The sequence below is a fragment of the Xenia sp. Carnegie-2017 genome, unplaced genomic scaffold, assembly GCF_021976095.1.
Source record: "Xenia sp. Carnegie-2017 unplaced genomic scaffold, XeniaSp_v1 HiC_scaffold_6, whole genome shotgun sequence".
Classification (NCBI taxonomy): Eukaryota; Metazoa; Cnidaria; class Anthozoa; order Malacalcyonacea; family Xeniidae; genus Xenia; species Xenia sp. Carnegie-2017.
Genome location: NW_025813526.1, coordinates 8,050,491 through 8,078,232, shown reverse-complemented (window position 1 = coordinate 8,078,232; position 27,742 = coordinate 8,050,491). Strand labels below are relative to the sequence as shown.

Genomic DNA, 27,742 nt, shown 5'->3' with positions numbered 1-27,742 from the left:
ACAGTGTTTTTCGACTGGGAATCTTCAGCTTCATCTTGTGATGAAAACGGTTCATCTTCATATTGCCAATCCATATCTGTAATGTCAGGATCACCAATAATATCCTGGATATCGCCGATATTAAAAAATTCATTTGGCTCGTTACTGGATTGAGAACCGTCACTTTCAGTATCGGAATCATCACTTTCCTAAAACGTAGAATAGGTAACCGTGCGTAAATTTCCAATGGTCGATGACAAACGTATAAAATGTATTTACACCAACGGGTCAAGTTCTGACTATTTCGTAAAGAACCTGTTATTTAAAAAAAAAAAAAATTTATACAAAGCACCTTATTCTCAATACATTTATTTACCACCTATTTCAAGAAGTAAATACGTACCATGATTAAACTGTCGCTCAGCCTTTTTTTTGATTTTTTTAACCAACTGATTTTCTTTTGTAGTTTTGTAATTTTTTGGCAAGTATGTCGCATCTACTGCACATTTCAACTTGCTCTTGTTTTGGCAGCAGTTCTGGTGAATCCTCTCTAACTGGTTCACTATCAACGCTTTCTGTCGTGTTACACTCGTCAGAATTCCCTTCATCATCAGTACGTTTAACAGCGGGTTCAACAACTTTTACACTTCGTGTTACTTCACGCAACACCTGTTGAAGATAATAAGACACATTTACATGCATTTCCAGGTTGTGCATACAAACTTGTGTAATTTAACTTGTATAATTTTGTACTTACAACTCTGCGGTCGCGATTGCTCTTATCACCTTGGATTGAAATGCCTTTTACAGAGTCTATGGTTGGAACAGCATCAGAGCGCAATTGTCGTCTCATGTTTAGCGATTTTGCAACTGTTGCGTTCACGGTGAATGCAGAATCTGCGAAATGCATTGAACATAGCACAGAGTACTGCTGAGGAACGAATTTTGGCCTATGTCTCTTAACAAATTTCGTCCATTTATTCAGCCTCTCCTTGTCCTTCATGGGGAAACGATGTACTGAGACACCCTCTGTGTGTTGACTGTTTGTACAACTTTTTCCATTGGGCCAACCAGCAACACAATATTGTCCTCCTCGACGATTTTTTGCAGAATTTTGCCTACTCGCCATATTTTAACTTGCCGTGTATCGTTACGTTTGACTAACTTAATAAAAAATTATTCTCCTTATATTATGTGCGTTGTGATAATATTGCATGGGTTTTAAAACCACAGACTACGTCAAGGATGCGACACCCATATGATAAGAATGATAAGTCTAATCCAGAAGTTTATAAAAGTAGTATACATTGGATGATTGGAAATAAGTGCGTTACAGTTAGTTTCGGATAACATTGCGTGTTTGTTAAAACCGCAGACTTCGTCAAGGATGCGGCACCCAGTTTATTGAGAAATATAAGTTAATTCAAGAAGTTTATAAAACTCTAATCGATTGTAAATGTTGCTTACCTATGCGTGTTGCTAAATTGTCACTAAATATACGCAATTTTTGCGAAGAGAAGTTATAAAATATGTAAAATTCCAGGTGGAAATATGCTTGTTCGTATATAATTTTTATATACTAAGACCTTTAAAATTGAACTTCCGTCCTTTAAATGACGTCACGCACTCAAAGTCAAATTCGCATCAAAACAAGCAAATATGCCATGTTTGAACGCAAAGTTCGATGCGTTCCCATCGACTAAATTCAGTGGGCGATAGCTCAAAATGATCAGTAAAATACAGAGAAAACGTTTGTATCGAAAAACGAAATATGAAAATTTCACTTCAGTAGAACTTTAAGGTTAGAAAACTTATGACATGTTATGCATGCACGCTTACACAAGAATATATAAGCAAATATAAATTGACTTGATGTGATGCCCGATGGATTTGTCATTTGTGTTTTATTTATGTGATTCAAAACAAAACAAATTTTCAAATTTCGATCATATTTAAAACGTTTCTATTGATTTATTTCTTGATGTGTTCAATAGTATACTTAAGATAAGATATACAAAAATGAACTGAAGCATGATATTTGAAATTTACATAACATTATTTCAGATCTGCTACAAATGGCAACTGCCTCTATAGTTCATTGTCAATTTTGCTTGTTGGTGACAACTCTGTGGTGACTATTTTGAGGCTGATGACCTCTATAGAATTATTTTTATATGCTGATTATTATGCGAAACATCCCTGTTTTTCAAATCTTTTTGAAACTCAGCATAACAAACATTTTGATTCTATCTCAAGCATGGTGGCCATATCAGTCTCTTTTGAAGCTATTGATAGTGCTGGAAGTGGTTTTTCTGTTGCTGAACTGGTCAGGGCAGAAGCTGTGTTAAATGCAAAAGATATGGCATGGACTGGGTTTGTTTGTTTGTTGGCACTCTCTTCAATTACATCCTGTAGCATTTATTCTTATTATCCTGACATATACTCTAGTGCAGGGGTCTCCAAACTTTACAGCCAGAGGGCCACATTAACTTTCATCCAGCATGTTGAGGGCCGACGAACAGTATACCACTGGTCAAAGAGTGAATATTTTAATATAACGAAGTACATGACACAAGCTTCATTAGTTAAGAAATATTTATTCAAAATTTAAACTTTAAAGGTTTAATTTCAACCAAGAGTAATATCATAACAAAATCACAATTATTCTGTTCAGTTTTCTCAATGTGAGTGGTGAAATTGGCTTTTTCATGACAAAATTGTAAAAAAGTCTAGCTTTAAGTTTGAGGTCCCAAGCATTAGAAGAGCCCTCAGATTTTCATCTGACATGTTTGTTCTATAACTGTTTTTCATATACTTTATTCTAGAAAAAGTTTCTTTACACAGGTATGTGGTGCCAAACATAGATAGCAGTCCTGCAGTGAAATGCCTCAAATTTTGATAGTTCTCTTTCGGTTCTCTTTCTTTAAATTCTTCCCCCAGCAAGTCATTTGTTTGTTGAAGTTGGGACAAAAATTGACGTTGGGACAAAAAATCCACTCTTGCAAGTTGACTTGAGTCATAACGTGAGCTTTCTGCACAAAGTTTATTTTGTTTAATAATATTATTTTTCTTAAGTGTCTCTGCGGGCCGGATTGAGAGGCCCAACGGGCCGCATCTGGCCCGCAGGCCGTAGTTTGGAGACCCCTGCTCTAGTGCTTAGAGGTGGAATTTATTATTTAACCAAAGAATTGAACCTCGTATTCGATCTAGAGCTTGTGCTTCCACTAGTAATTATTTGCGAGTTTTGTTTTGCTTTGAAGGTTCAGCTCCTCAAGCAACTGCATTCAAACACAATCATTATGTGCCTTTGATACTTGGTGGGAAGGGAACTAAAAGAAAGGGGAGTTGTCACTTGTCACAAGCTAAAAGGCCCAGTATACAAACAAAGTTGAGGTTTACACCTTCTGGTCCCACTGAGACAACCATGACAACTAAGGATCATCCGTATGGTATATCTCACAGTAGCGCTTTGGGTTCTTGTGATGATTCTTCTTTTATTTCATCTTCTACCTTGCAATTACCAGATAATAAAACTGCAAATGCTGATTTACCTAGAAATTCATATGATGTTGGTTTTTATAGAGAAAAGGTGAGAGGTATGGAAATTCATGAAATTGAAAAACTTGTGAAGAATGTATTCGTACCTGATGAATGCTATGAATTTCCTAAAACTGTTGATGCAAATGGTCGCAGTAGGTCCTTTCGACATGATTGGCTGAAGGATTATCTTTGGCTTTCGTATTCTCCAAGTCTTAATGGTGCTTTTTGCTTACCATGTGTTTTGTTTGGTGATAGGTTTCCCTCCAAAAACAGTCGAATTAAAATATTTTTTTCAGAGCCATTAACACATTGGCCTGATGCTAAAAGTGCAATAAAAAGGTATATAAGTACATCATGAGGTCTTCATGTTCACACTTTGGCTCTTCTTAAGGATATCTTGGATCACAGTTCCGGTAAAAGCCAGCCAATAAATGTCATGATTGATAGTAACTTAAAGAAAAGGATTTCAGAGAATAGGAAAAAATTAGTTCAAGTAGTTGATACCATCATTCTTGCAGGTCACCTTCAATTACCACTTAGAGGTCATCGGGATGATTCTCAGTATCGTCCTGAAGTTGGTGAATATTCTGAAAAGCATGTTGGTAATTTTATTGAATTATTAAACTTCCGTGTTCGCGCAGGGGACACCATTTTGGAAGCCCATCTTAAGCATCATGATAAAAATGCCTCCTACATCTCTAAAACTACTCAGAATGAGTTAATTAGGTGTTGTGGTCAATTCATCACTGAACAGCTTCTAGTTGAAGTGCAAAAGAGCAAGTTTTATGCATTGATTGCAGACGAAACATGTGATATTTCTAATAAAGAACAGATGTCTTTGGTTTTGTGTTTTGTTGACGAGGAGTTCAACATAAGAGAAGAATTTTTTCGTTTCATTCATTGTAGTGAGGGTATGTCTGGGAAGGACCTTGCATCTGTGATTTTGAAATGTTTAAACGAAGAGTTGAATTTCAACATTCAGGACTGTCGTGGGCAGGGGTATGATGGCGCAGATGCTGTTGCTGGATGCATTAATGGTCTTGCTACAAGGATTAAGAATTTGAATGATAAAGCCATTTAAACACATTGTTTCAGTCACAGATTAAATCTTAGTATTTGTGGGACTTATGCTGTTCAGTATGTAAGAAATGTTTTGGAACATGTAAAGGAAGTTGCTAACTTTTTCAACTCTTCTTAATGCAGACAACTAATTTTGGAGAAATGCATTGGAGAAAACTGTCCAGATTCTGCAAAAAAGAGATTGAAAAGTGCTTGTAAGACAAGATGGGTCGAGCGTATTACTAGCTTAGTTACTTTTGAAGAACTGTATGTTGCTATTGTTTTTTCCTTGGAAGAAATGAGTTTTAACGTCGAAGGCAAGTGTAATCGTGAGACCTCTAGTAAAGCTTCCCCTCTGTTACATCTTTTGACATCTTTTGATTTTATTGCAGCACTCGTAATAACTAGGTGTATTTTTGATCTTACTCTTCCAGTTACTCAGTTACTTCAGTCTTTTAGTAATGATATTGCTGACGGTTTGAACTTGATTGAGGCATTAAAAAAATTGTCGAGAACTGTAAGAAATGAATTCGATGTTTATCATGCTAACTGGTACAGTATTGCATTGACGATGGCAGAAAAAGTGGGTGTTGAACAGAAAAAACCTAGAACTTGTGGTCGTTAGGCAATTAGAAGTAATGTTCCGTCTGAATCTGAATCTGATTACTTTAAGAAAACAATAACCATTCCTTTAGCTGATTACTTGTGTTCTGAGTTAGAAAAAAGGTTTGATTCATCAGCAACTAGCATATACTATAGCTTGTTTTTAATTCCATCCAAGTTACTTTTGTGTTTTTCTTGTGGCGTTTCTTGGAAGGAAAAATTTTACTCATTTTCTTCTTTGTTCTCGGATGATCTTCCAAATCCAAAGGCTTTAGATGGTGAACTTGATCTCTGGCAGAAATACTGGGAATCGTTTTCTACAACTTGTTTTCCCGAAATTGTCTCTTCTACTTTAAAGTCGGTAAATTTTCCAGGTTTTGAGCACATAAAAGTATTGTTAAAGATCTTAGGTACTATTCCAGTCACTTCTTGTGAGTGTGAGAGGTCGTTCTCTGCTTTGCGAAGATTAAAGAACTATACAAGAAGTACTATGGTTGCTGACAGGTTAAATGGTCTTGCTTTATTGTATATTCATCAGGACATTAATGTAGATATAGAAAAGATTATAGATCTTTTTGCAAAAGACAAAAGAACAACTGAACTAGCTTTCTAGTTCGGAGTGAAAGTTCTTCATGCCTTTTTTAAACTCTTGACTGTAAAGATGACTGCCGCTAACCTCAGTCAATATAAACACAAACAATCGTTCTCAGGACTTTACTTACCTGGACGACCAAATCTACAAACATTTTTTTGCTTTTTTTTATTGACAACTTCATTTGATCAATTGACATAGAATCGTTTGCATAATAATCAGCCAAATAGGTATGACTAGACCATTATAAAATGAAATTCCATATTAATGAAGCGTAAAGAATTTTTTTAGGCTAGGTTTGTAATGAACCAGGCCGTCCATGTCGGAAGCCCTCAAAGCATATTTTTCTGCGAGTTTCCTAGGCATGCTGATGAGCTCTGATATTGAGCAAAACAGTCAAAAATCGATAATTTATGAGCAAGAATGTTAGCTCATTCCAGTAATAGATATTTTAGAAGACCAACTACAAAAACGCAGGAAATAGCGTTTTTCGCAATCCAATTTTAAAATTTTCCCGGGGGGACATGTTCCTGGACCCCCCTAGAAAAGTCGCGCTAACGTTGCGGCATTGTGCCTAAGTTCATATACGAAGCTGGATCCGCCCCTGATGACAGTAATTAGCAAGTCTTAGGAAGCTTCAGCAAGGAGGTGGGCAACATACCATATAAAGAGACGGTAGATATTGTCGCCAATGTCGTTTTAAATTAAGCAACACTGGTTCGCTTCTAAAACTTTTATTGAAAAGGTTCCTTGGCTTCTTAAATAACGACGTTTCTTGGCAACTTAAATTTGATTCAGAAATTTTCTGATCGGGGGATGAGAATCGATCTGAAACAGAAATTTTCGGTTAATTTTGTATGAAGCATCAAACGTTACATGCCATGTTTTATCTTCATTAAATTTTACTTTTCAAATTGGCAGAAATATTCTATCAGAACGTTTTCTCTTTCAGCAAATACTGGACAGAAATATTTCATGGGAAGAAATGGAATCTATTGAACTGAGGATAGATAATGCAAAAGAGGTAATCAGAACTAAAACAATATTCAAAGAACACAGTCGTACCTCAGCATTATGGCTAAACTATACGTGAATAGATTGTATTCTTTGGACATTTATCACAGCAGAATGCTACGGCAAGAAGCATCTGCACTTACACGTAATCAGCAAGATGCCCAACAGTGACAATGAGCTTTGAACTTTGACATGCGGCTTATTATCTTTGTACTTTATATATTTACAACTGTTAATGAATTAATTGAAATGTAGTTTTGGATAAGAATAAAACTAAATTTCGAAACCAAATACTTAATAAAATTATTCAGGTAGATTACGCGTATCTTCCTCAAGTTTCTTTTTTTTTAAAGATGTCTGACTAGATTATTTCTTTAAAAATTTAACTAAACGTTGTTGGAAATGATATTAGATTGAATCCAAACCCTTTTTATAAACAAATTTATCCAAATTTATTGGTGAGACGTGGCAATATTAGCAATAAAGAGACATTTCGATGAAAACATTGTTTGAATTTTCTGCGTACAGAAAGACAATTTTGGAGCTTTTCCAAAAATTAGGACTTTATTAGGACTTTTAATATGTTATTTCAGATAATCTTTGGGCAAATAACATTAAAAACACCTTCAGTTTCAATTTGGGGTGAAACTTATAATGAACAGACTTTAATCTCTTTAAGGATAATGCAAATTCCATAGCAATAGCCGACAGTGCTGTGAACCACTGTTAATGTGAGATTGCCATGCTTTTACTAAAAACTGTCTATGTCAGGAATAACAACGTTGCTTGCAAAATATGCTTTCTAGACTTGTTGACGAGCACTAACATTGGGCAAAACAGGCAAGTAAGTAAGTATTGTTCACCATATCATGTATAAATGCATTAAAAATATTATTTTTTTTCACAAACGATGCCTAGAGAAAAATATGATTTGCACTTTCTAAAAAATGCTGGAAACTCAATTTCCGGAACCCTAGAAATCCTAATTTTCCGAGAGAGCATATTCTGACCCTTACCCTTTTGGGCAATTTATTCTAGTAAGGCATTTCTGAGTTGCAAAAAATATCAACAACATAAAATAATATTACTATAGTCATTTTACCCTGGTTTCATTGCCAAAACTAGGCAAGATGCACCAACAGTCGCAAAACAGGTGGTTATCAGGTAGTTTTTTAAGAGTTTTGCATATCTAGATGTCTTTGAAAAATATGGATAAAAATATGCTGTAATTCAATTAATATACAAATCCTGTTGCTTAAACCCAGTTCATATCAAATGTTCAACGCTTGTTTAAGAATTGTTTAACAACTTAACCTGAGGGCAAGTTACTTGCGCCCCACGGACTATGTGGGTTGTGATAACAACCTACCCGGGGATGTTAATATAATGTGCAATGTACAAAGAGCTGGTAGACCTTGATGCAAGTCCTGACAATACAACAAGTGATGGATTATAAAACAATAGAAGTCCAGAATGCATTTTAACAAAATAAAATTAAGCTTAGCCCAGATCTATTGTTGTGAAAACAAGCGCAATGATCCAATTTGTGATTAAAGAGAAAATCATCAGTGAAGAAGTATCATGAAGCAAAAGCTTGGTTTTCAAATCACACTCATTTTTAGTATGACTTGATAACATTAATACCTGCATTTAATGGTTTAAGTCTAAAGTCTTTTTCATTCAACAGGTCAATCATTACATAGTTCACAAAATAAAATATAATGCTGTCAAATGAGTCAAAATTCTCAAAGTACAGCAAAGAATCCAAGTTCGCGGTAGGCTACTATAAGAGGAATGGCTGTTTAGATTCAATCTGATCTCCAGAATGGCAAAGCTACGCACAAAACCATATGCACATGAGAAAGTTGACAATGTGATTTATGTCTCGGTGCACATTACGGTATCTACTTAATAAAATGCTTTTGCATCACTTCGTAATTAATAATAGTGTAAACAACTAAATTCCGAGTATAGCAATTGCAGTTTGTCCTAAGCAAAGAAAAAAGCTAAAAAATTTCTTCTCTCCATATAAGGCTTTTTGTTTTTGTTGGTATTTGCAACAAAATTGGCAAACGCTGAACAATTTTGTTTTCTGTGTCCCAACTCTCCTTATACGGGACTCTGGAATCAACATACTGGCTAAAGTAATGGCTGACCTGACACACAGGCCCAAAAAATGTTCTAATAAAGCATTGCCACCAAAATTTGACAGCCTTTATAGACACATTAAAAGAGTAAATTACTGGGTTGGTGTGGGATGTCAGTTTCTTTTACCCCTAATGACTCTTTCTCCGAATTGGTAACGGTTGTCACTCGTCAGCTTTCAAAAGAAGATACTGATACTGTATGAATGACGTGTCCTCCATCTCTAGAGTCTCTTCTTGACTGCGTTGATAGCCAATGTAAGAGCACAAGTTTATAATCGTGCAATTTAGAAATGTATAATCATGTAGGAACGCTGTCATAGTCTGCACATTTATGCTGTTTTGTTAACAGCAAAAGTATAAGACGTAAAAGTGACGAAAAAAATTTAGTAGAAAATTCAGACAACGATAGTAGTCAAAGTACTGTTAGGAATTTAAACGACACTGATGTATGTTAAATGTAAAATAATATACTAATCAAGTATTTTTGCGAAATGTATGACATTTTACATTTTTAAGTATGATTTGCCTTATTTCCCTTCAAAAAAACATTGAATAAAAGTTACAAATATAAGCGAAGTAGGGAAATGAAAGTAGTAAGATTGCGTTAAGTACGCATACTTACGCCTCTCTTGCCTTACGTCTCTCGCATGTAGGAAAAGTGTGGGGAGCAAATGCTAGATTTTGGTAAAATTTGGTGCTGGAGTTTGCTCGCTTACGCCGCAAAAAATCGATCTATTGCTCGCGTCACTTTTGACCTTCTGGCCTTGGCTTAGTAGAAAACAATATATTGGAGTATATAATGATGAGAAATGCCACTCTTTCTAATGAAAACAATAGAACAACCACTAACAACATATCAATTTAGTATTATTTTTATTTGCTCGAGTGTAAGTTTCTTTCACGTTTAGACAACAAATTTAAAATCAATAAACGCAATACTGCTCCATGTATAATAAGTCAGAGCCGTTCGTACTGTGACGTCACAGCACCGAGTTAGCACCAGTCTCTTTTGCGAGGTTTTCAATATTTTTTAGGCCTCTTTTATAAGTTGCATTTTACATGCGTTAAATGCATTAGAGACAAAAGAAAATGAAATAAAATTCCTCATTATCTTTTGTTTTGAATGTAATCGATTTATGTAAAACGCGACGTATTAAACAGGCCTTACTTATCAAAAGTCAGACTTCAAACAGCAATATCTTCTTAGCAAGAGAAGCAATTTCAATTCTATTTTTGAATATTGTACGTACTGTTAATGTATATTTGAAAATTATAAAGTTCCATTTTGTGTTTGGGGCACTTTAAAAACGGCAATATTAACCATTGATATTTTAAATTCTATTCGACTTAGAAACTTTAAACGCTCGTTAAACTCTGTGCATTCTCAGCTTTTAACTCATATTTTAATGTATTAACGTGAAACTTCATTTTATGAACTCAATAAACCTTTTTTATATAAAATTTAACTTTAAATACCTGATAAAATGCAAGCGTCATGTTGCAGGCAATCTTTGCTGTGTTTGGTTCTACAGCTTCGATAAACCACAAATGATACAGACTTTTCATTTAGATCAAACGTAATCGGTAAATGTTGACAACTAACATGATTCTTTCTTCTAAAAAAATCCAATAACACATCTACACCTGACAAAAGGTCGCTGTTTGGTTTATCCAGAACTTTCGTTAGACATGTGTAATTTTTTGCACAGAATTCCCATTCCGACAAAAATGAGTTCTGCATTAACATGCTGATACCAATTACGTTGACTGAACATTGTTTAGAAGTCTGCAAATCTTTTGTACTGGCAAGTAGAAGATTTCCATTGCTCAGCGTTTGCGATAAGTCCAGGGGCGGATCCAGGATTTTTAATTCCTTAGTCGGAAGGGCGTGGTCAAACAAAATTTTAATAAATGGGCGTGGTCGCATTAGCTAAAAATTCTGCTAACGCAACATTGTTAATATGATGAATTATAAGGACTGTTTCACCCTATATCAGAGCTCATCAGCATGCCTAGGAAATGGCACCCTCACCACGTGAAAATGCAATTCCGACATGGACAGCCTCAACGTAATGAGAAGCCTTAAACAAAAAGAGAGCAGTCTGGTTTTAAGGCGCCAGATACTCGCCTTTCACACCTTTGCAACAAAGCAACAGGAGTTTGATTAGAAAAGCGACAATGTGGGACATTTCAAAGATGTAAAATTGCTCAGTTTTCTACATCATCCCTGTCATTCTAATCCTTTAACCTCGCCCCAAGAATATGGACACACATAATCTGAATCTAATGGTTATTTTGCCGAGCTAAACAGAAAAGTAACACAAACCACCGCTAAAGAAAACGTCGAAACGCTGACCTAAACATTCAATTTCCATAAATTTTGACGATACTCCAAGCTCAAACTGATTTCTTTTATAAAAAGGTATTGTTTAGGAAAAGATATGCTATTGACTGGTGACACAGTTAACTTATTAATTCCTTTGAGAGCATGACTCCAAATGTCAGTAACCCTGTTAATGATGAAGTTAAATATTTGGTCTTTCATAAGGTCAATTGTTCCTTCACAAGTATCACAATTAGACAAAGTTGTTGTTATTCCCAGATCAAAACGCATATGCATTAATTAAGACCTTACAAAGGTGAATATTTCTTGTATGTTAGGTAACTTCATCAAAACGCGCATCATATATATTTTAAGATGTAGATCGCCTGGTTAGTATAGTCCTTAGAAGGACTGTTGGTGTTGATGTTGACTGACGTTTCGACAACCTTAGTGGTGGTCATTTTAAAAGTCTAGTGACAGAAGATGTTGTATATTTGTACCATTTTCACAGAGATACAAAAGCAATTGTGCTGTGTATGACACACATAAATTGACGTTTTCAATGTTCTTTTAAAAAGTGCTACGAGAAAGAGATGAAATACTACATCCAATATTCCTAATTCAAACTTGAATAGACATATTAAAATGATGCAACACATCATACAAATAATTTCAAAATGGTTTCACGCAGGCTCAGAGGATTACCCATAGTGAAATTATTTAATATACAAAATTAAGGCTAAGTGACACGTTTGTCACTAAGATTTATGAGATATCATGACTATACAAAAAATTAGAAGCTCTTTCTTTCCTTCTCGTCAAAACTATAATGACCAAGCCTAAAGAGTCAAATTTTACAATTTCAGTTCTAATCGCCGGTTTCCATACGCAAATTTATTGATCACCTCATCAACAGTAGGCTCTATTTCCTGATGTATTCGCATTAGTGCAAGTCCATTTAAGCGTTCTTCAACCATCGTACTTCTGTTGTAAGTTTTAAGCATGCGAAGTGCTGAAATAGAGCGTTCGCACTCACAAGAAGTAACTGGAAGAGTGGCTAGTAACCGTAGACATGCCTTAATATTCTCAAAACCTTCAAACCCTAAAGCTTTAAGTGTGGAAGCTGCACTGTCCGGTAATGATCCCTCATATGTTGTCCAAAACTTTTCCCATAATTCCAATTCAGCATCTAATCCTAAGGGATTAGGAAGATCATCTTTGTAAAAATCTGAAAACAAACGAAAATTCTCTTTCCAATTCTTTTTGTTTGGTGGAAGACTGTTAATTAGCGAAATCATTTTTGATGGAACAACGCTAAAGCCGTTATAAACGTTGATTTGACTAAAATCAAATCTTGCCTGAAGATCAGAGTTTAAGTGGTCTAGAAAAGGAATAGTGAGAGCCTTTTGTAATAATCTGAAGCGCTAGAAGATGGGTGATTCTCATTGTGAACTTGTCTGCCAGCTGTTCTGGGCATTTTTCATCGACATCTACGTTTTTAGCTAAAGAAACTGCTTCACTATACCATTTACCATGATATAAATCAACATCATTCCTCAATAAAATTCCCAAGTTTTTTAATGACTCAATTAAATGCATTCCATCCATAACATCACAGGTTTTAGCTTGTAATAACTGAGTAACAGGAAGTGTTAAATCTAAAATATTTCTACTAATGACAAGGCTAACAATAAATCTGAAGGTGGAAATCAATGCTAGGAAAGAAGAAGCTTTAGAAGATGTTTCTGGATTACACACATGAGCATTATGGCTCATTTCAGTTAAAGTATGAAAAATTGGAAGGAATAATTCTTGAAATATATCTAGACCATCTATTCGCTCAATCCATCGAGTTCGACAAACATCCTTTAACTTTGATTTACCTGAATGTGGGCAATAGTCTTCAACTGCTTTTGAAAGTAACATTTGCCGTCCATCAGAGAGATTGAAAAAGTAAGAAAGTTCTTTAATTTGACTAAAAACATTTCTGACAAAGGGGACAGAACATGAATTACATATTGCAAGATTTAACCTATGGCTGTAACAGTGGGTGTAGATTGCTTTAGAATTCAAACGAAGAATGCGTGCAGAAAGACCATTGATATGCCCTGCAACAGCCCCAGCTCCATCATATCCCTGACCTCTGCAATCCTCAATGCTTAATTTTAGTTCTGTTAATGCACTGTGAATTAATTTCTCAAGACTTTCCCCTGATAAACCCCATTTGCAGTGCAAAAACCTCACAAAATCTTCTCTAACATTCCTATTGCTATCTACAAAACGAATCACAAGAGAAAAGAATCTGCTGCTTCATCAGCAATTATACTAAAAATTTATTTATTTTTATTTCACTAGTTATTTTTCAGTGATAACCTGTCCACAAGCAGCAATTAGATCATTTTGAGTAGTCTTTGAAATATAAGAAGCATTCTTTGGACAGTTTTCAAATGATCAGCTAAAACTGTGTCACCAGCCCGAACACGAAAATTTAACAATTCAACATAGTTACCAACACCACCTTTTGAGTAAGAACCAACCTCCGGATGATATGAAGAATCATCACGGTGCCCTCTTAATGCTAACCCAAGTCTACCACAAAGTTTAATAGTATCAATTATTGATACAAGTTTTTCCCTATTTTGCCTGATGACTTGCTGTTTGTGCTCATCAATCAACACCTCAATCTGCAGTCCTTCTCCTGATGCCTGACCAACTAATGACAAATATTTATTACGTGTGCTTTCGTGCAAACCTGCTCTGGTGAGAGCCTTAGAACTCAAACCAATATGGCGTTTGAAGCAAGCTTTAGCATCAGGCCAATATGTCATTGGTTCACTAAAAAGGTTTTTAATTTTTGTATTTTTATTCGAAACTGATCACCAAACAAAACACAAGGCAGACAAAAGCACCATCCAAAGAAGGGAGTAACACAACCAAGAATAATCTTCCAGCCACGAATAAAGAAAAGATCGACCATCAGCTGATTTAGGAAATGGGTAGGATCTATTCGGTTTAAAACATTGTGAATGAGCTGGAGCTTTTGAGAATCATTCATATTTCTAGCTTTTTCTCTAAAATATCTCACATCATTTGGATATTGCTGTGAAAAATCTAATGAAAATGATTGCAAAAGTTCTTGTTTTGGGTTATGTATTAAACCAAGACTAGTGATGGCAGGCACCTTTTGTGTTGATTGTGTTTGTGTAGTACTAAATAATTTGGGCAAAATAAATTGTTTAGCCTTATTACTTGCTGGGGTTGAAACTGGTTGAAAAAAATTAGAAATGTTAACAGTAGAAGACTCTCCTTTCAACTTTGCCTGAACATGAGGAATTTTCTTGTTAGCTTTTTCTAACAAAGCAGAAGCCTTTCTTTTAGTTTTACTGATAGGTTTGAAAATAAGAGGTGCAAAGTGATTTGGCTTAAAGACTTTACTAGAAGTCAATAGAGTTGTAGAACAAAACAAGAGGTATAAATAGTTATATTGAGTAGGTGGTGTTGGTAAAGGAAGACGAGGTGAAATAATTTGGTTGAATAACAACTTAAAAGAAACTTCTCCACAATCAGGATACATCAAAGAAATGATTCTATTAGTAACTGAGGAGAGAGCAAGTATACACAAAACTACCCCAAATTTTATCTCTACAGTTGCAAAGAGCTTCCATTTTAACAAGATCAAGCCCTGATAAACGTGAATCCACACTTTCAAAACAACAGGACATAGCCAAAACATTTTTTGCACTAACAGAGACCTTGTCACCATGCTTCTCTAAGGTGGAAGTGAATATTGGATGATAACAATAATAATTTGCATATATAAAAAGCTCTATAGATACCATAGCTCTCAAAGTGTGAATGAGAGCATTGCTTCCAACCAAGGCCAGAGAAGCAGAGCTGTATAGACAATTTCCAGATGGTTCAGATCTAATAAAACAGCAGTCGAAAGATTTCTTGATTATTATAAGACTGCAACAATTTATGCAATGTCAACAAAGCGAGTTAAAAGCGATCATTTCAACAACAATGAAATGACAACAAATCGGCAGTTTTGGTCTTAACGTGTCATAACAACTACGCAATTAGGCTTATATTCATTTCTACTTATCTTAATTTAACTAATTTTACCTTAGAGCAACCGATGGCTTCGTATTGTCGGCCTTCACATGATGAGGCAAATAGACTGTCTCAGCATTTACATCACGATACAAAGATCGTCCAATTAAAGGAAAATGCTCTTCAGGCATTAAGAAACGAGAAGAATTATATATACCACATAATTCCTCAAAGGTCTTAAGCAAAGCAACATCATCACTTTTTTTTAAGTCAGAGAGAACCCGATCTAAAATACTGCTAGAGTTAGCCATGACGATCGATAAATATTCAAGCGCAATGAAGCAGACAAATATATTCCGACTAAGTTCGCTACAACAACCAATCAAATCCGAAGATTCGGCAACATCATATACAAAAAATAGATATATCCTGCAAAAAACTAACAATGTTGACCAATCACAAGCTTTAAATTGGTATAGATCCTGCAAGAAATCTCCACCAATTACAGCTATATAGCTGGTTCGTCTGGGCAAATCAGAATCACAGAATGAATATAGATCCTGCAGATCCTGCACGATACGCTAACCAATGAATGCTCGCAAATTGATCAATTTAAACCAATGAAAATCGGTATATGGACCCAAATCCTGCGGAAATTTTAAAACACTCAAGTGTTATAATTTAAGGAATACCCACGGAATTTTTTGAAAGTGACACGTTAATACGTTAGTCGCCCGACTTAGTTGACTAAGTTTAAATCCGCCTCTGAAGTCAGCAAGAAGGAATGATAGCTGTGTGTTTGGTTCTATCCAAATGGTTTCCCCGTAAACGGCAATCGTTTTTCATATAACAATTGGTTTTAACCTAGATAAATGATATTGCTTTATATGCAGTGGATAGTAAATTTGGTTATACTTGAAGAGACTTGAATATTAAGAGTTTGAGAACAAGAAGTCAAAAATGACAGTTTGCCTTGAGTTGTACTTTTCTTTGGTTTAGAAGAAAGAAAAGTGCATTTTCTCTTAAGCCCTTTTGATAATGATATTAATGGACATAATGATTATGCTGAAATGACGAAAAGGAATCTAGTAAACCTTCATAACAAAATAAAATTCTTATATGAGCAGAATTTGTGATTTCTGACTTCAGAAATCTGGGATCAATTCTTTGATTAAACAAATGCTGGAATTTTTCTGAGCAGGATTCAAAATCAGGATAGTAAGTGTATATAGTTCTAGATGTTACAGAGGCTAAAGCCAATTAACAAATGAAACCGCACCAGCTATTATGTGCACAGTTTAGCAAAGCCTCCTACCCCAGCAAATTAGAAGGTGCTATATTACTTGCTGCATCCATTGCCTCAAATTATACACACATAGCTATCATACCTGACAAAGATCTGAATACATAATATGGCTATGAAAACGTGAAATGAGACATGGATGTCTACAATAATAATCAGCATTTAAAAACCGCTCAAGGGAGGTCATTAGTCTAAGAGTGGTAATGAGAGAGTTGTCCCCAACAAGCACCAAAGAAACAGAACTTTACAAACAATTGCCAATTTCATTCGTTCTAAATAGTAACAATAAAAAATAAGATATATTTTATCAACTCAAGAGGCTGGTGTTGTCATAAATTGTTTAAAGGCGCTAAAAATATTTTTCAAAATTTCATGAAGTAAATTTAAAAGTAATTTAATGGAAAATTTAATAGTAGTTTAATTGTAATGATGTTCATTATCTGCCTTTCTTCAAAACCTCGGCGCGGTGCCACTTTTGTAACAAGCCGAGACTACCTCTTTCCGAGGTCCCGACACGCTAAAATTTCAAGGCACCCGACCCTTAAATTTTAGGCCTGCTATCCGTTTACACGAAAAAAATCAAAAGAGACGCACTCAAGAAAACAGGTTCGCGTTCCAAAAATTTAGGTGTACTTTGCCAAAATTGATTACCGTGTAAACAAACCTTTGGTATCGGGGCTATGAAATTCGAGTGCCGGAATGGGGCCAACATAGTTTTGATTTTCCCGTGTGTAAAATTTAAATAGAAATTCGCCTTTCGAATACATCGACGGATACAACCAAAAAGTTCGTGATAAATTAGCAGGATGTATACTTAAAACTTTAGCCAGTCAAATAGTGGGATTTGGTAATATTTCAAATATAACTGCCACTATATGCAAAGTTCATCTTTAATTTTCTCATATGAACTAAATTCTGCTTGATTTACTCCTACAATCTTTGAACTCTCAAACCATCTATCTGTTTCAATGGCTTGAATTACTGCTCGAAGAGTAATGTCTTCTCTTGTAGCTTCTTCCAGATCTTTCCTGCTGATTGTTTTTGGAACCGAGTTCTGTGTAACGTAATTAACAAATTCTTCTGTTACTTTCTCTTGCCGGTTGTTTAGTTTCTCATCAGATAAGGGATGACGTGAGAGAAAATCTGGAGGATTTTCAGTTCCAGGTTGAAAACAGATTTCAAAATCATATGGTTGCAATCGCAAAGCCCATCGTTCTAGTCTTGCAGATGGCTTTGATGATGGATTTGTGTATAGTTTCACCAGCGGCTTGTGATCAGTGACGATGGTGAACTTTCCTCCAAACAAATATAAATGAAAGTGTTCACAGGCCTATACTATAGCTAAAGCTTCTCTTTCTAAATGAGAATAATTTTTGTCTGTGGTAGTTAGTGCTTTACTAGCGTAAGCAATTATTTTCCTTTTTTCTTCTCCTTTTTCCTCTGCGCCAAGACTGCTGCAATACCAACTGGACTAGCATCTGTGAAAACCTCCGTACACTATCCGGATCAAAATACGCACTTTCTGGCCCATCTGTTAGTGCTTTCCGTAGGGCTTTCGTTGTGTCTTCTTGTTCTCTTGTCCACACGAATGGGGCATCTTTCTTGATAGGTCGACGTAACGGCTCCGTAATTGTGGCATAATGTGTGGAATAAGCCGACAGCAAAAATTGGTCATGCCTAACAAACTTCGTACTTCTCCCACATCTTTAGGATTTGTGCATTTCTTAATTGTTCTCACTTTATTGGGATCCGGTACGATACCATTCTCTGAGAACACATACCCTTGGAATATTAAACTTCTTTTCTTAAACAGACATTTCTCCTTCTTAAGAGTTAGTCCTCGATCTTTAATTCGTTGTAATACCGCGTTAAAATTTGCATCGTGATCTTTCTCGTCTACGCCAAACACCATAATGTCATCACTGATATTAATCACGCCTCTCAGTCTATTCAACGTTTCTCTGATGGCATTTTGGAATATCTCTGCAGCACAGTTTATTCCAAAATTCAAACGTCGAAATCTCCGTAGACCAATGTGTGCTGAGAAGGTTGTCAAATATCTTGATTCTGCATCGAGCTCTAACTGGTTATAGCCTTGATTTAACTCCAATTTGCTAAACCATACAGCACCATTTAGATCACTTATAATTTCACCAATCGTCGGAGTCAAGTGTCGTTCTCTCTTTATTGCTTTGTTTACTTGTCGCATATCTATACAAACTCGGACCTCCCCTTTTTCTTTTGGTACGACCACGACTGGTGAAACCCAAGGTGTTGGTCCATCCGTTTACTCTATGATTCCGCGTTCTTCGTCTCGTTTTAACTGTTTCTCCAAGTCTTTTCGCACATGAAACGGCACCCGACGATGAGGTTGTGCGATAGGTTGTACGTCCTTATCTACGTGTAGATCAACTTGAAGCCCTTTCAATTTTCCCTGTCCTTGAAAGACTTCTTGATATTTGTTAATTAGCTCTTCCACTTTGGTATCTTCTCTCACTTTTCCTTGTGCCTTTTCTTTAACGGGTTCCTTATTAGACTTTGTAGTTCCTTCTATGGATGCAACTATTTGTACCAGGCCCAATTTTTGAGAACATTTCCAGCTTATTAAGCAACCCGTACTCCCATTAACAACAAAAAATGTCTTCAACCCATATAGTTTATCGGTTTCGACCACACACTGACATTTTCCTTTAATTGATAGTTGTTTTTTCGACCCATAAGGGAAGATTTTCTCATTTGCTTCCTGCAATATTGGCTTTTTCTGCAATTTGTTGAAATTCACTTCATCAAATTCACTTCAAAGAGATTTACGCTGGAACTGGTATCTGCCATGACTGACACAGGAGTACCATTTATCTTAACTATAAATTTCGGCAGCCAAAGAGATTGCGCCGTCAACGTTGAAAATACATATTCATCTTCCATACTTGATTAGGACGTTATTTCTTGCACCGTATTCACTTGACGAAGTCTTACTTGATTACGCTTTATCTGTCCGTTTCGCTTTGTTGATTCAGCTCGAGAACTTTGATAATTGTCTTGCATCAGCTCTTTGCCTCTTCGATTGTCATAGCAACAAAATTGAAAATGGTTCCACTTCAAACACTGTCGACATTTCTTTCCATATGCCGAGCAATTTGTTTTCCCTGGACGATGTTCACGAGCACAAAATTTGCATTTGATCTTGGATGAATATTCGGAAGCATTTGAGGTTTTATCCGTAGGCGTCTTGAACTGCTTTCTTTTATGCCAAATTCGATTCGTGCTTTCGATGCCTTCTGCTTGTTTTTTTGACATCTCCATTGTTTTTCCCATTTGTATTAATTTCTCCATCGTTATTTCGGGGTCTGCTAACGCTTTTCTTCGCAATTTTGAAGATGAACCATTTTGTATGATTTGAGATTTTATCTCTGCTTTGTTCATGAAATTCGCAGGATTTGGCCAATTGTTTCAATCTCGTATAGTACGCGGATATGTTTTCTCCTGGGAGTTGTTTCGCTTGACGAAACTTATAAACTTCGAATTCTATATTCTTCTGTGGAGTGAAGTAATTTCGTAACGCTTTCTTCGCTTTTCTAAATACATCGTCTTCTCTATCTGGCTCGTCAATTTCTAAAGTTTCGAATATCTCATTAACTTCTTCACCGATATAGTGCAGTAGCATCACGTTCTTTCTTTCGGCGTTTGTGATGTTCGTTGCCAACAACAAATTCTCCAATCTTGATACGTATTTTCCCGAAGCTTTTCTAAGGTCTGGTTCTTCTACGTTGAACGTAGGGAAGCTAGGCAAAGCTGTCATGTTCGAAATGTAGTATCTTTCTTACGATCAAGTCGTATTTCTTCGTCCCTTCATAATCTTTGTCGCCAGATGTAATATTGTGAGATTTTTCTCTTTTATTGCTTTGTCACACTACTTTTATACAGATCTTTACTTAATTATAATATACGTAATATGACGTACGAAATAGTAATAATTTACAGAATAACTATACTACAGGGGGAAAGCAGCAATATCCATGATCAGTGTTTACAGAAATTCCTTTTTAAAATCAAAGAAAGTGGTCTGAAATTGCACCAGCTCAAAGTACATCTTTGGTGCAATTCATTTAACTTTTCTTGGTCATCTCGTGTCCGCAGACGGAATTAAACCAAACCCATACAAGGTTGAAGTGATCACACAAATGCAGATTAAAACAGCAAAAGTTGTATTCCAGTGATTCCTAGGCATGGTCAATTACCTGGGAAAATTCATCCCTAAATTGTTAGATGAAAAGCACCACTCAGAGCCCTCTTAAAGAATGTTACTGAATTCAACGTGAAAAAACCACAACTGGATTCCTTCGAAAAACTCAAGCGCAATTTTATGACCCAAACATTCCAACTCGCATATGAATAGACTCCAGTTCAAGTAGTCTTGGTGCAATGCTATAGCAGTATGTTCACAGTACCTGGGATCTCGTTATATTTGCCTCCAGAGCGTCAAATAAGTCTAAACAAAATTACGCGCAAATAGAGCAAGAAACCCTGTCCGTCATTTTTGGATGCATAAGATTCCTCGAATATTTTTATGGTCGTCCACTTGTTGTTCAAAATGATCACCAACCATTAAAATCAGTTTTCTCCAAAAGCATTGTGCAATGTCCTCCACATATACAACGATTTGTTTTCGCTTGCAAAAGTACAATTTCACGTTTGAATATGCATCCGGTAAAACCATGAAAGTTGCCATCCGGGAAAACCATGCCCTCAGTCGAGCCTCTCTTGAGAGTAACTCAGAGATCTATCCAGAAGAAATGGGTCATTATGTCATCAATAACCTTATCATTAGCGAACCTAGACTTTTACAGTTGCAAAACGAAAAGCAAATAGACCCAGCTCTACAAAACTTAAAGCACTACACAATCAATGGTTGGCTCTCTAAAGACAATATTGACAACACTGTAAAACAAATTTTATAACCAATTTCCTGAAATCGTGTACTACCACAACCTGCTCCTCAATAAGCAAGAATATGTTGTACCTACCTCAATGCGTCAAGAAATAAGAGAGATTATATATGAAGTACATGAACGAATCGAAAATTGAAAAAACCGCGCACGAGAAGCAGTGTATTGGCCATAGAATTGCCAATCTACTACACTTTACCCGCCACATTCAACCTGTAACTTGAGACATTATAGAGACACGTTTTTTGAGATTTTTTCAAAATATTTAGGTTTTACTTTCCTGCAATTTGGCGCATGGACCATTTTTAACAAAAGCACACAATGTTAAGGAAAAGTGTTTTCATGTTACTTTGCTAAACACCGTCACTTGAAAAGAAACAAATTTTTAAGAAGATCCGTGTTTTATCCTCTTATCTGTCTTTTATCCTCTCATCCGTGTTTTATCATTCATCCGTGTATCATCCCCTCAACCGTATACGTATCCATGCCATCCGTATCCATGTTTTATCCTAACCCCGAATGATGTCGTGTGTGTCATTTTTCAGTTAAATGAATAACATATGAAATATCATGCATAAATGTCTGTTGACTAACGCCAAAAAATGGTTTTCATTAAAATTTTAATGAATATAATTTTAAATTGGGAAATCATATTTGATCATTTTTATTTATTGCAACTTTAACTTTAATCATACATGCATGTGACCATATTCGCGTAATACTAATGTCTGCAAGAGCAAAAACACAAATTGTATGCATTTAAGCAAATTTATGCATTTATTATGTGCAATTGATCACTTAATGCATTTAAGACGCGTAGAAAATACATTAAAAATTGGCGTGATACTAGTACTTTAATTCAAGTTCTACGTATAATAATGTCCCCCCCCCCGTGAAAGCACGTCTCGACAATACACACATCGCTGAATTTGTTTTCGAAGCGTGTCATGAAATAATTTTTTTATTACTGACAACCACGTGCGTCAGCAAAAATCTATGTAAGAATATGCTTTCCATTCTTATTTCTTTTAATAAAACAACTAGCACAATGTAATTGATTGTACCGTGTAAAACATTGTGATCATAATTATTTAACTTTGGCGAGCAACAGCTGACTCGCCCACGCCTTTTTTGTATGACACTGACGTAGTGTAGATTTAAAGCTTAAAAATGGCAAACGTCAATTATAAAAAAAATGGTGCATTTTATCAAGATCACATTCCATTAAAGCAGTAGAAAAATACGGCAATTTATGCATTGAAGGGGAACTAAAAAAATTTACAAAACAAAATGAAACGCTTCTTAATAAGCGAAGCCAAATTTTATCTCAATAAGTCCATTCACGCAAATTCCACACTGGGCGATTCAAAAAACTTTTGCATTGCAACATTGAATTTTTTTCTGGCTATTTCTAAGCATTTCTCTGTGGTGGGGGGGGATTGACAAAAGGGCAAGTGTAATACAAAATGTATAGAAATATTCTTTACTAAACATATTGAAAATATTAATTATTCCCATTATTGTCTGATTCCATACAAACTAAAGTCTGCAAAATGATTTCTTTAATCGTAAGTCAAGAATTGTAGAGAATGGATGATGCTAGAAACTTGTAATGCTAGAGATTTGTATTTCGTTCACCCAAGCACATGCACATTTTATATAAATTAGAAAGAAAATTATGAGATTTAAAATAAGTGATTATCGACATTTTTTTACTAGGGAAGGCACTGCCAAATCGTACTTTGCTAGATATTGAGGTTTAGCAACAACTGATATGAACATATCACAATACAAATCTTGATAAACTCGATGTACTACTTGAAAGTAAAACAAAATAGTTTCTGCTTCCCGTTCGTAATATTGACCCTGCAATCGTTTGATGATACTTGTCCAAAATTCGTGCATCAATTGCAACTAGATTTGCTTGGTTATTAATTTGTTCGTATCTACTAGTTGTACTTATTGTTAAATCATTGTTGTCATCATTTCTCCCCTTCTTAAAAGCTATCTGTAAAACAAGAAAGGCCGGATCTATAAAATCCAAACTGAGAAAAACTGGAGTTTGTAAAACGCCGAATATCTTTATAAATTTTAATAATTAAAATTTTTATTATAATAGACTTGTTATCTATGATCTATAATCTGTTTATATGTGTTGCATCACAAGATTTATCAATGATTTGTCTTGACTCTTAAATCTCTAGTTACAATATGGAATGAACAAAATAGAAGAAAATCCAATTACATGAAATTTCTTTGTGACTCCAAATGGTTTTATTTTTATGTTTTGAGGTGGTCTATTTGTATTGCTCATAATGTATTAGTATACAAATAAGCAATCGACAAAGGTAACTCAAATTATGTAACACTTTATAAAATGTTGAAACGTATATTCAAACGGCTAACATTGTTTGGTGTTATCGTTGTTGTGTGTAGAGTTATCATAAATGACATAACGTTTCTTTCAAATCCGGATATTGCGGATTTCAGCTCTTCTAATTCCTATTTATCCCAGTCCTTCATTTCCCAATTCCCCATTTATTGTTTAACAGACAACCCTTGTCGATCACAGTGGAAAGAACGAAATGATTAAACTTCAGTAATGATCTTTGTTGACAGTTGACGGGTACGAAACTTTATGTGCATGTTATACTGATGTCTAATTTAAGCTAATTAAATGTCATATACGTTAGAAAAGATTTTTTTTTAAAAAGAATGAGAAAAAAACAATTTAGAAACCGGATTTCGTATAATAGACCGTCAATGTAGATCTATTATACATTGTATTATATTAAATCAATTCGATTTATGTTGAAAACCAACTTAAATGATTGGCGTTTACTAAGTGCGCATCCAGTAAGTCAAGAAGGCGGAAAATGATGGTGTTACATGTTTGTAAAAGTAGATCGTCTAGGTTGGTATAGTCCTGAGAAGGACTGTTCTCGTTGTTGTTGACTGACAATTCGACAACCTTAGCAGTAGTCATCTTCAGAGTCAAATGAGGAGTAAACGTCAGGTTAGCCGTATTTGTTATCTGGTTCTTACGTCATTGTATTGTGTTTACAGGAAATGTGTATTGTCATTGTGGATTAGTGTGAAGTGAAATATTTTATTTTTAGTTGTGATGTGTGATTTAGGTGTGATTTTTTTAGTTGTAATATTTGGGTGTCAATTCTGATTGTCATTGTGAATTAGTGTGAAGTGTAATGTTTCTAGTTGGTCGTTTGTCTGTATTGTGAATAAGGTGCCGGTATCTGCTGTAATCTGTTCAGGGGAAATTTTTTCAAGTTGGAACAACAATCTTGAAATTAAATGAGTTGCTCTTTGTCCTTTATTTTTGATACTACTTGTCGTAATATTGTGATTGGCTTATGTGCGACACGTATGTTTAATGGTCGTAAGATACGCGAGATAGTCTTAAAAGTACCTGAGTAGTATAGTACATGGGGGTTCTAGCGCACGAAAAGTGCGCTATATCCCCCCATGTACTATACTACGTATAACCTTGGGTAAAAACTTTCTTTATAACAGCATAAAATAAGACCATAGTTCAAAAGGCGTCCCTCAGTAAAAGGTCATGTAAGAAAGCTGTGTGAAAAAAGTCATTGTTTCAAAGGGGTAAAAATATGGAATCTATATGTTTTTAAAACTATCTTTAGAAATCAAGTGTTAAGAAAGCATCGTTTCGGAGGCGATCCGGCAGCGCAAATTTTAGCGTAGCTAAAATTGAGCAGGGGGATGGGATCGCCGAGAATTCATGCGAGCCTGGTGGGTAAAAAATTCTAGCTTTAGCTAGAATTTTCGGCTCGCCCCGTTTTGTCCGAAGGACGACAGAGGCTTAAGAAATGCTCTTTAAAAACTATCTTTAGAAATCAAGTGTTAATAAAACATCTTTTCAAAATATGGAATCTATATGTTTTTAAAAACGGTCTTTACAAACAAATGTTAAGAAAGCATCGTTTCGGAGAGGGCTCGGCAGCGCAGAGCACTTCGTGCTCGAGCAGGGGAATGGAGCCCTCGAGAATTCTAAGCGACGGTGGGGAAAATTTTCACGAAGTGAAAATTCGGAGCGTCCCCTTACATTCGAAGAATATTCGAAGAATATTCGAGAATAACAGAGGCTTAAGAAATGCTCTTCAAAAAACCGTCTTTAATAATCAAGTGTTAATAATCAAGTGTTAACAAGACCCTGTCAGGCGCGTGTCTTAGTGCATGTTTTCAACAATGGTTGTTTAATGTAATAGCACATTTCATCAGCGCATGTATAATAATACAATGTTGTACAAAATATGGAATCTATATGTTTTTTTAATTTGTCTGTCAAGCGAGTGTCATATAATTTTTGTTAAAAGTGTTTTTAATAATTGTTTCAGGATTTTGAATTCTTTTGTATATCGCTTTTTATAAACAGTTATGTGATATGTAGTCAAACATGAGGATTATTCTTCATCTTAAGTTTTAGCTTGATAGTTATTTTTAATAAATTTTTTTAATTTTTCGATTTCATCATTTACAAATTTTTTAGTTGATAGAATATTATCTTCTATAGTAGCCCTAAAATTTTGTGAAAAACCATTAAATGACATAGATAATGTAGATTGATGTTGTGAATAAACTTGAATTTTGGTTAATCCATTAAATGCTGCCAGCCATTTTCTTTTCCATTCGTCATAACCTAGTGAAACTGAAGATTTTGTTGGTTCAATAATGAATAAAATATTATTATCTTTATCATCAACACAGTATACGTGATATAAATCTAGTAATGCATTAACTATCTTTTTTTCATTATCATTTGTTACTTTAATGATAAATTTTTTTTTAATCTTATCTGCCATAATATCTAATTTAATTGTTTTAGAGTTATCAGATGGATTTATTAATAAAAGTGTAAATTCAATAAATTTAATATTTTAAAATAAATTCTGATAATATTTTGTCGGGTATTAAAATTTTTATAATTTAATTGATTGCTATGGTGTACTACTTTACCATTTACTCTGCTATCAATCTCATTCTTTGTATAATAGTTAGTTAAATTAGAAGTCAAAGCATACTTACCATCAGCTTGTGTTTTAGTATAATAGTTATTTAAATTAGAAGTCAAAGCATACTTACCATCAGCTTGTGTTTTAGTATAATAGTTATTTAAATTAGAAGTCAAAGCATACTTACCATCAGCTTGTGTTTTAGTATAATAGTTATTTAAATTAGAAGTCAAAGCATACTTACCATCAGCTTGTGTTTTAGTATAATAGTTATTTAAATTAGAAGTCAAAGCATACTTACCATCAGCTTGTGTTTTAGTATAGTAGTCATTAAATTTACCATCAGCTTGTGTTTTAGTATAATAGTTATTTAAATTAGAAGTCAAAACATACTTACCATCTGTTTCAGTCTTTGTGTAATATTTATTTAAATTAGCAGTCAAAGAATACCTACCATCTGTTTCACTCTTTTGTATAGAATTTGGATAAATCATAAGTCAAAGCATACTTGGAATTTGATTCATTTTTGTATAATAGTCATTAAATTTATTATTAACTTGTGTTTTAGTAAAGTGGTCATTGAATTTATTATCAACTTGAGTTTTATTATAGTAGTGGTCATTAAATTTATTATCAACTTGTTTTATTATAGTGGTCATTAAATTTATTATTAACTTGAGTTTTAGTGTAGTAGTTATCTGATAGATGTGTTTTATCTACAGGTCCTTGTATATTTACATTAATATCTGTTTTATCATGCCCATAAAATAAGCTCATTTATATTATTCCTCAGATTTTATATCCTGTTTATTATTTTTATGTTCATAAACATGTTTAACGGTTATTATACCACCAGATAAAAAACCTAGAAAAGGTAATAGGGGTGATATTTTTTCTACTAAACTATAAACATCTCGTTTTAAGGTCGTCTGATTTAAGCTGTTTTGTTAATTCTTTTGAGTCTTCAATAGCATCAAACCCTTTTAATATATCTGAAAATTTTGATATAACTAAATCAGTTAAAACTCATTAGCTTTTGTAATCGTTTTCTCGTATTCAGTGTACAATTTATCAATAATTTTGACTACTTTTTAATGTAAACAACTGAATTGTTACACACCATCTTCAGCTAGTTTAAGTAGTTGATCTCTTTATTAAAACCCTCTTGTGGTTTTATCTTGTATATTATCATCAC

General features: G+C 34.7%; 3 protein-coding genes and 1 long non-coding RNA gene across 7 annotated transcripts; 1 reads left to right on the top strand and 3 right to left on the bottom strand.

The window, feature by feature from the left end:
* Positions 1–143: 143 nt before the first annotated feature.
* Positions 144–26,564, bottom strand: LOC124457439 (THAP domain-containing protein 5-like). Of its 4 annotated transcripts, XM_047007700.1 has the most exons (5): positions 26,552–26,563; positions 18,841–18,845; positions 737–1,139; positions 383–648; positions 144–188 (listed from the first exon to the last, which is right to left on the bottom strand). In XM_047007700.1, exons 3-4 carry the CDS (start codon positions 1,106–1,108, stop codon positions 421–423), a joined length of 600 nt encoding a protein of 199 aa, XP_046863656.1. In that variant the 5' UTR covers positions 1,109–1,139; positions 18,841–18,845; positions 26,552–26,563; the 3' UTR covers positions 144–188; positions 383–420. The 4 variants fall into 4 exon arrangements, 1 of the variants encoding a protein (XP_046863656.1); XR_006952584.1 differs by lacking the exons at positions 144–188; positions 383–648; positions 737–1,139 and adding an exon at positions 14,184–14,326 and having other exon boundaries at positions 26,552–26,564; XR_006952583.1 differs by lacking the exons at positions 144–188; positions 383–648; positions 737–1,139; positions 18,841–18,845 and adding an exon at positions 14,184–14,357.
* Positions 1,572–7,290, top strand: LOC124457442. Its single transcript, XR_006952586.1, has 2 exons — positions 1,572–1,780; positions 6,726–7,290. It is a non-coding gene; the product is annotated as an uncharacterized LOC124457442 (long non-coding RNA).
* On the bottom strand, positions 11,732–12,734 carry LOC124457064 (52 kDa repressor of the inhibitor of the protein kinase-like). Its single transcript, XM_047007355.1, is given in 2 exon segments — positions 11,732–12,659; positions 12,662–12,734. Coding segments are annotated over 2 exon segments (621 nt in total). The 3' UTR covers positions 11,732–12,111.
* LOC124457062 lies at positions 14,848–15,700 on the bottom strand. Its single transcript, XM_047007354.1, has 2 exons — positions 15,383–15,700; positions 14,848–15,181 (listed from the first exon to the last, which is right to left on the bottom strand). The coding sequence occupies exons 1-2, from the start codon at positions 15,619–15,621 to the stop codon at positions 14,848–14,850; spliced, it is 573 nt and encodes a 190-aa protein (XP_046863310.1). The 5' UTR covers positions 15,622–15,700.
* Positions 26,565–27,742: the final 1,178 nt, after the last annotated feature.

What these genes read in the sequence shown, in the direction of transcription:
- LOC124457439 (XM_047007700.1), bottom strand. Translation starts at nt 1,108, where the DNA reads ATGGCGAGTAGGCAAAATTCTGCAAAAAATCGTCGAGGAGGACAATAT. An exon ending in GCAATCGCGACCGCAGAGTT is followed by an intron (nt 649 to 736) that starts GTAAGTACAAAA and finishes TATCTTCAACAG; the next exon opens with GTGTTGCGTGAAGTAACACG.
- LOC124457062 (XM_047007354.1), bottom strand. Translation starts at nt 15,621, where the DNA reads ATGGCTAACTCTAGCAGTATTTTAGATCGGGTTCTCTCTGACTTAAAA. An exon ending in AAGCCATCGGTTGCTCTAAG is followed by an intron (nt 15,182 to 15,382) that starts GTAAAATTAGTT and finishes CTGTTTTATTAG; the next exon opens with ATCTGAACCATCTGGAAATT.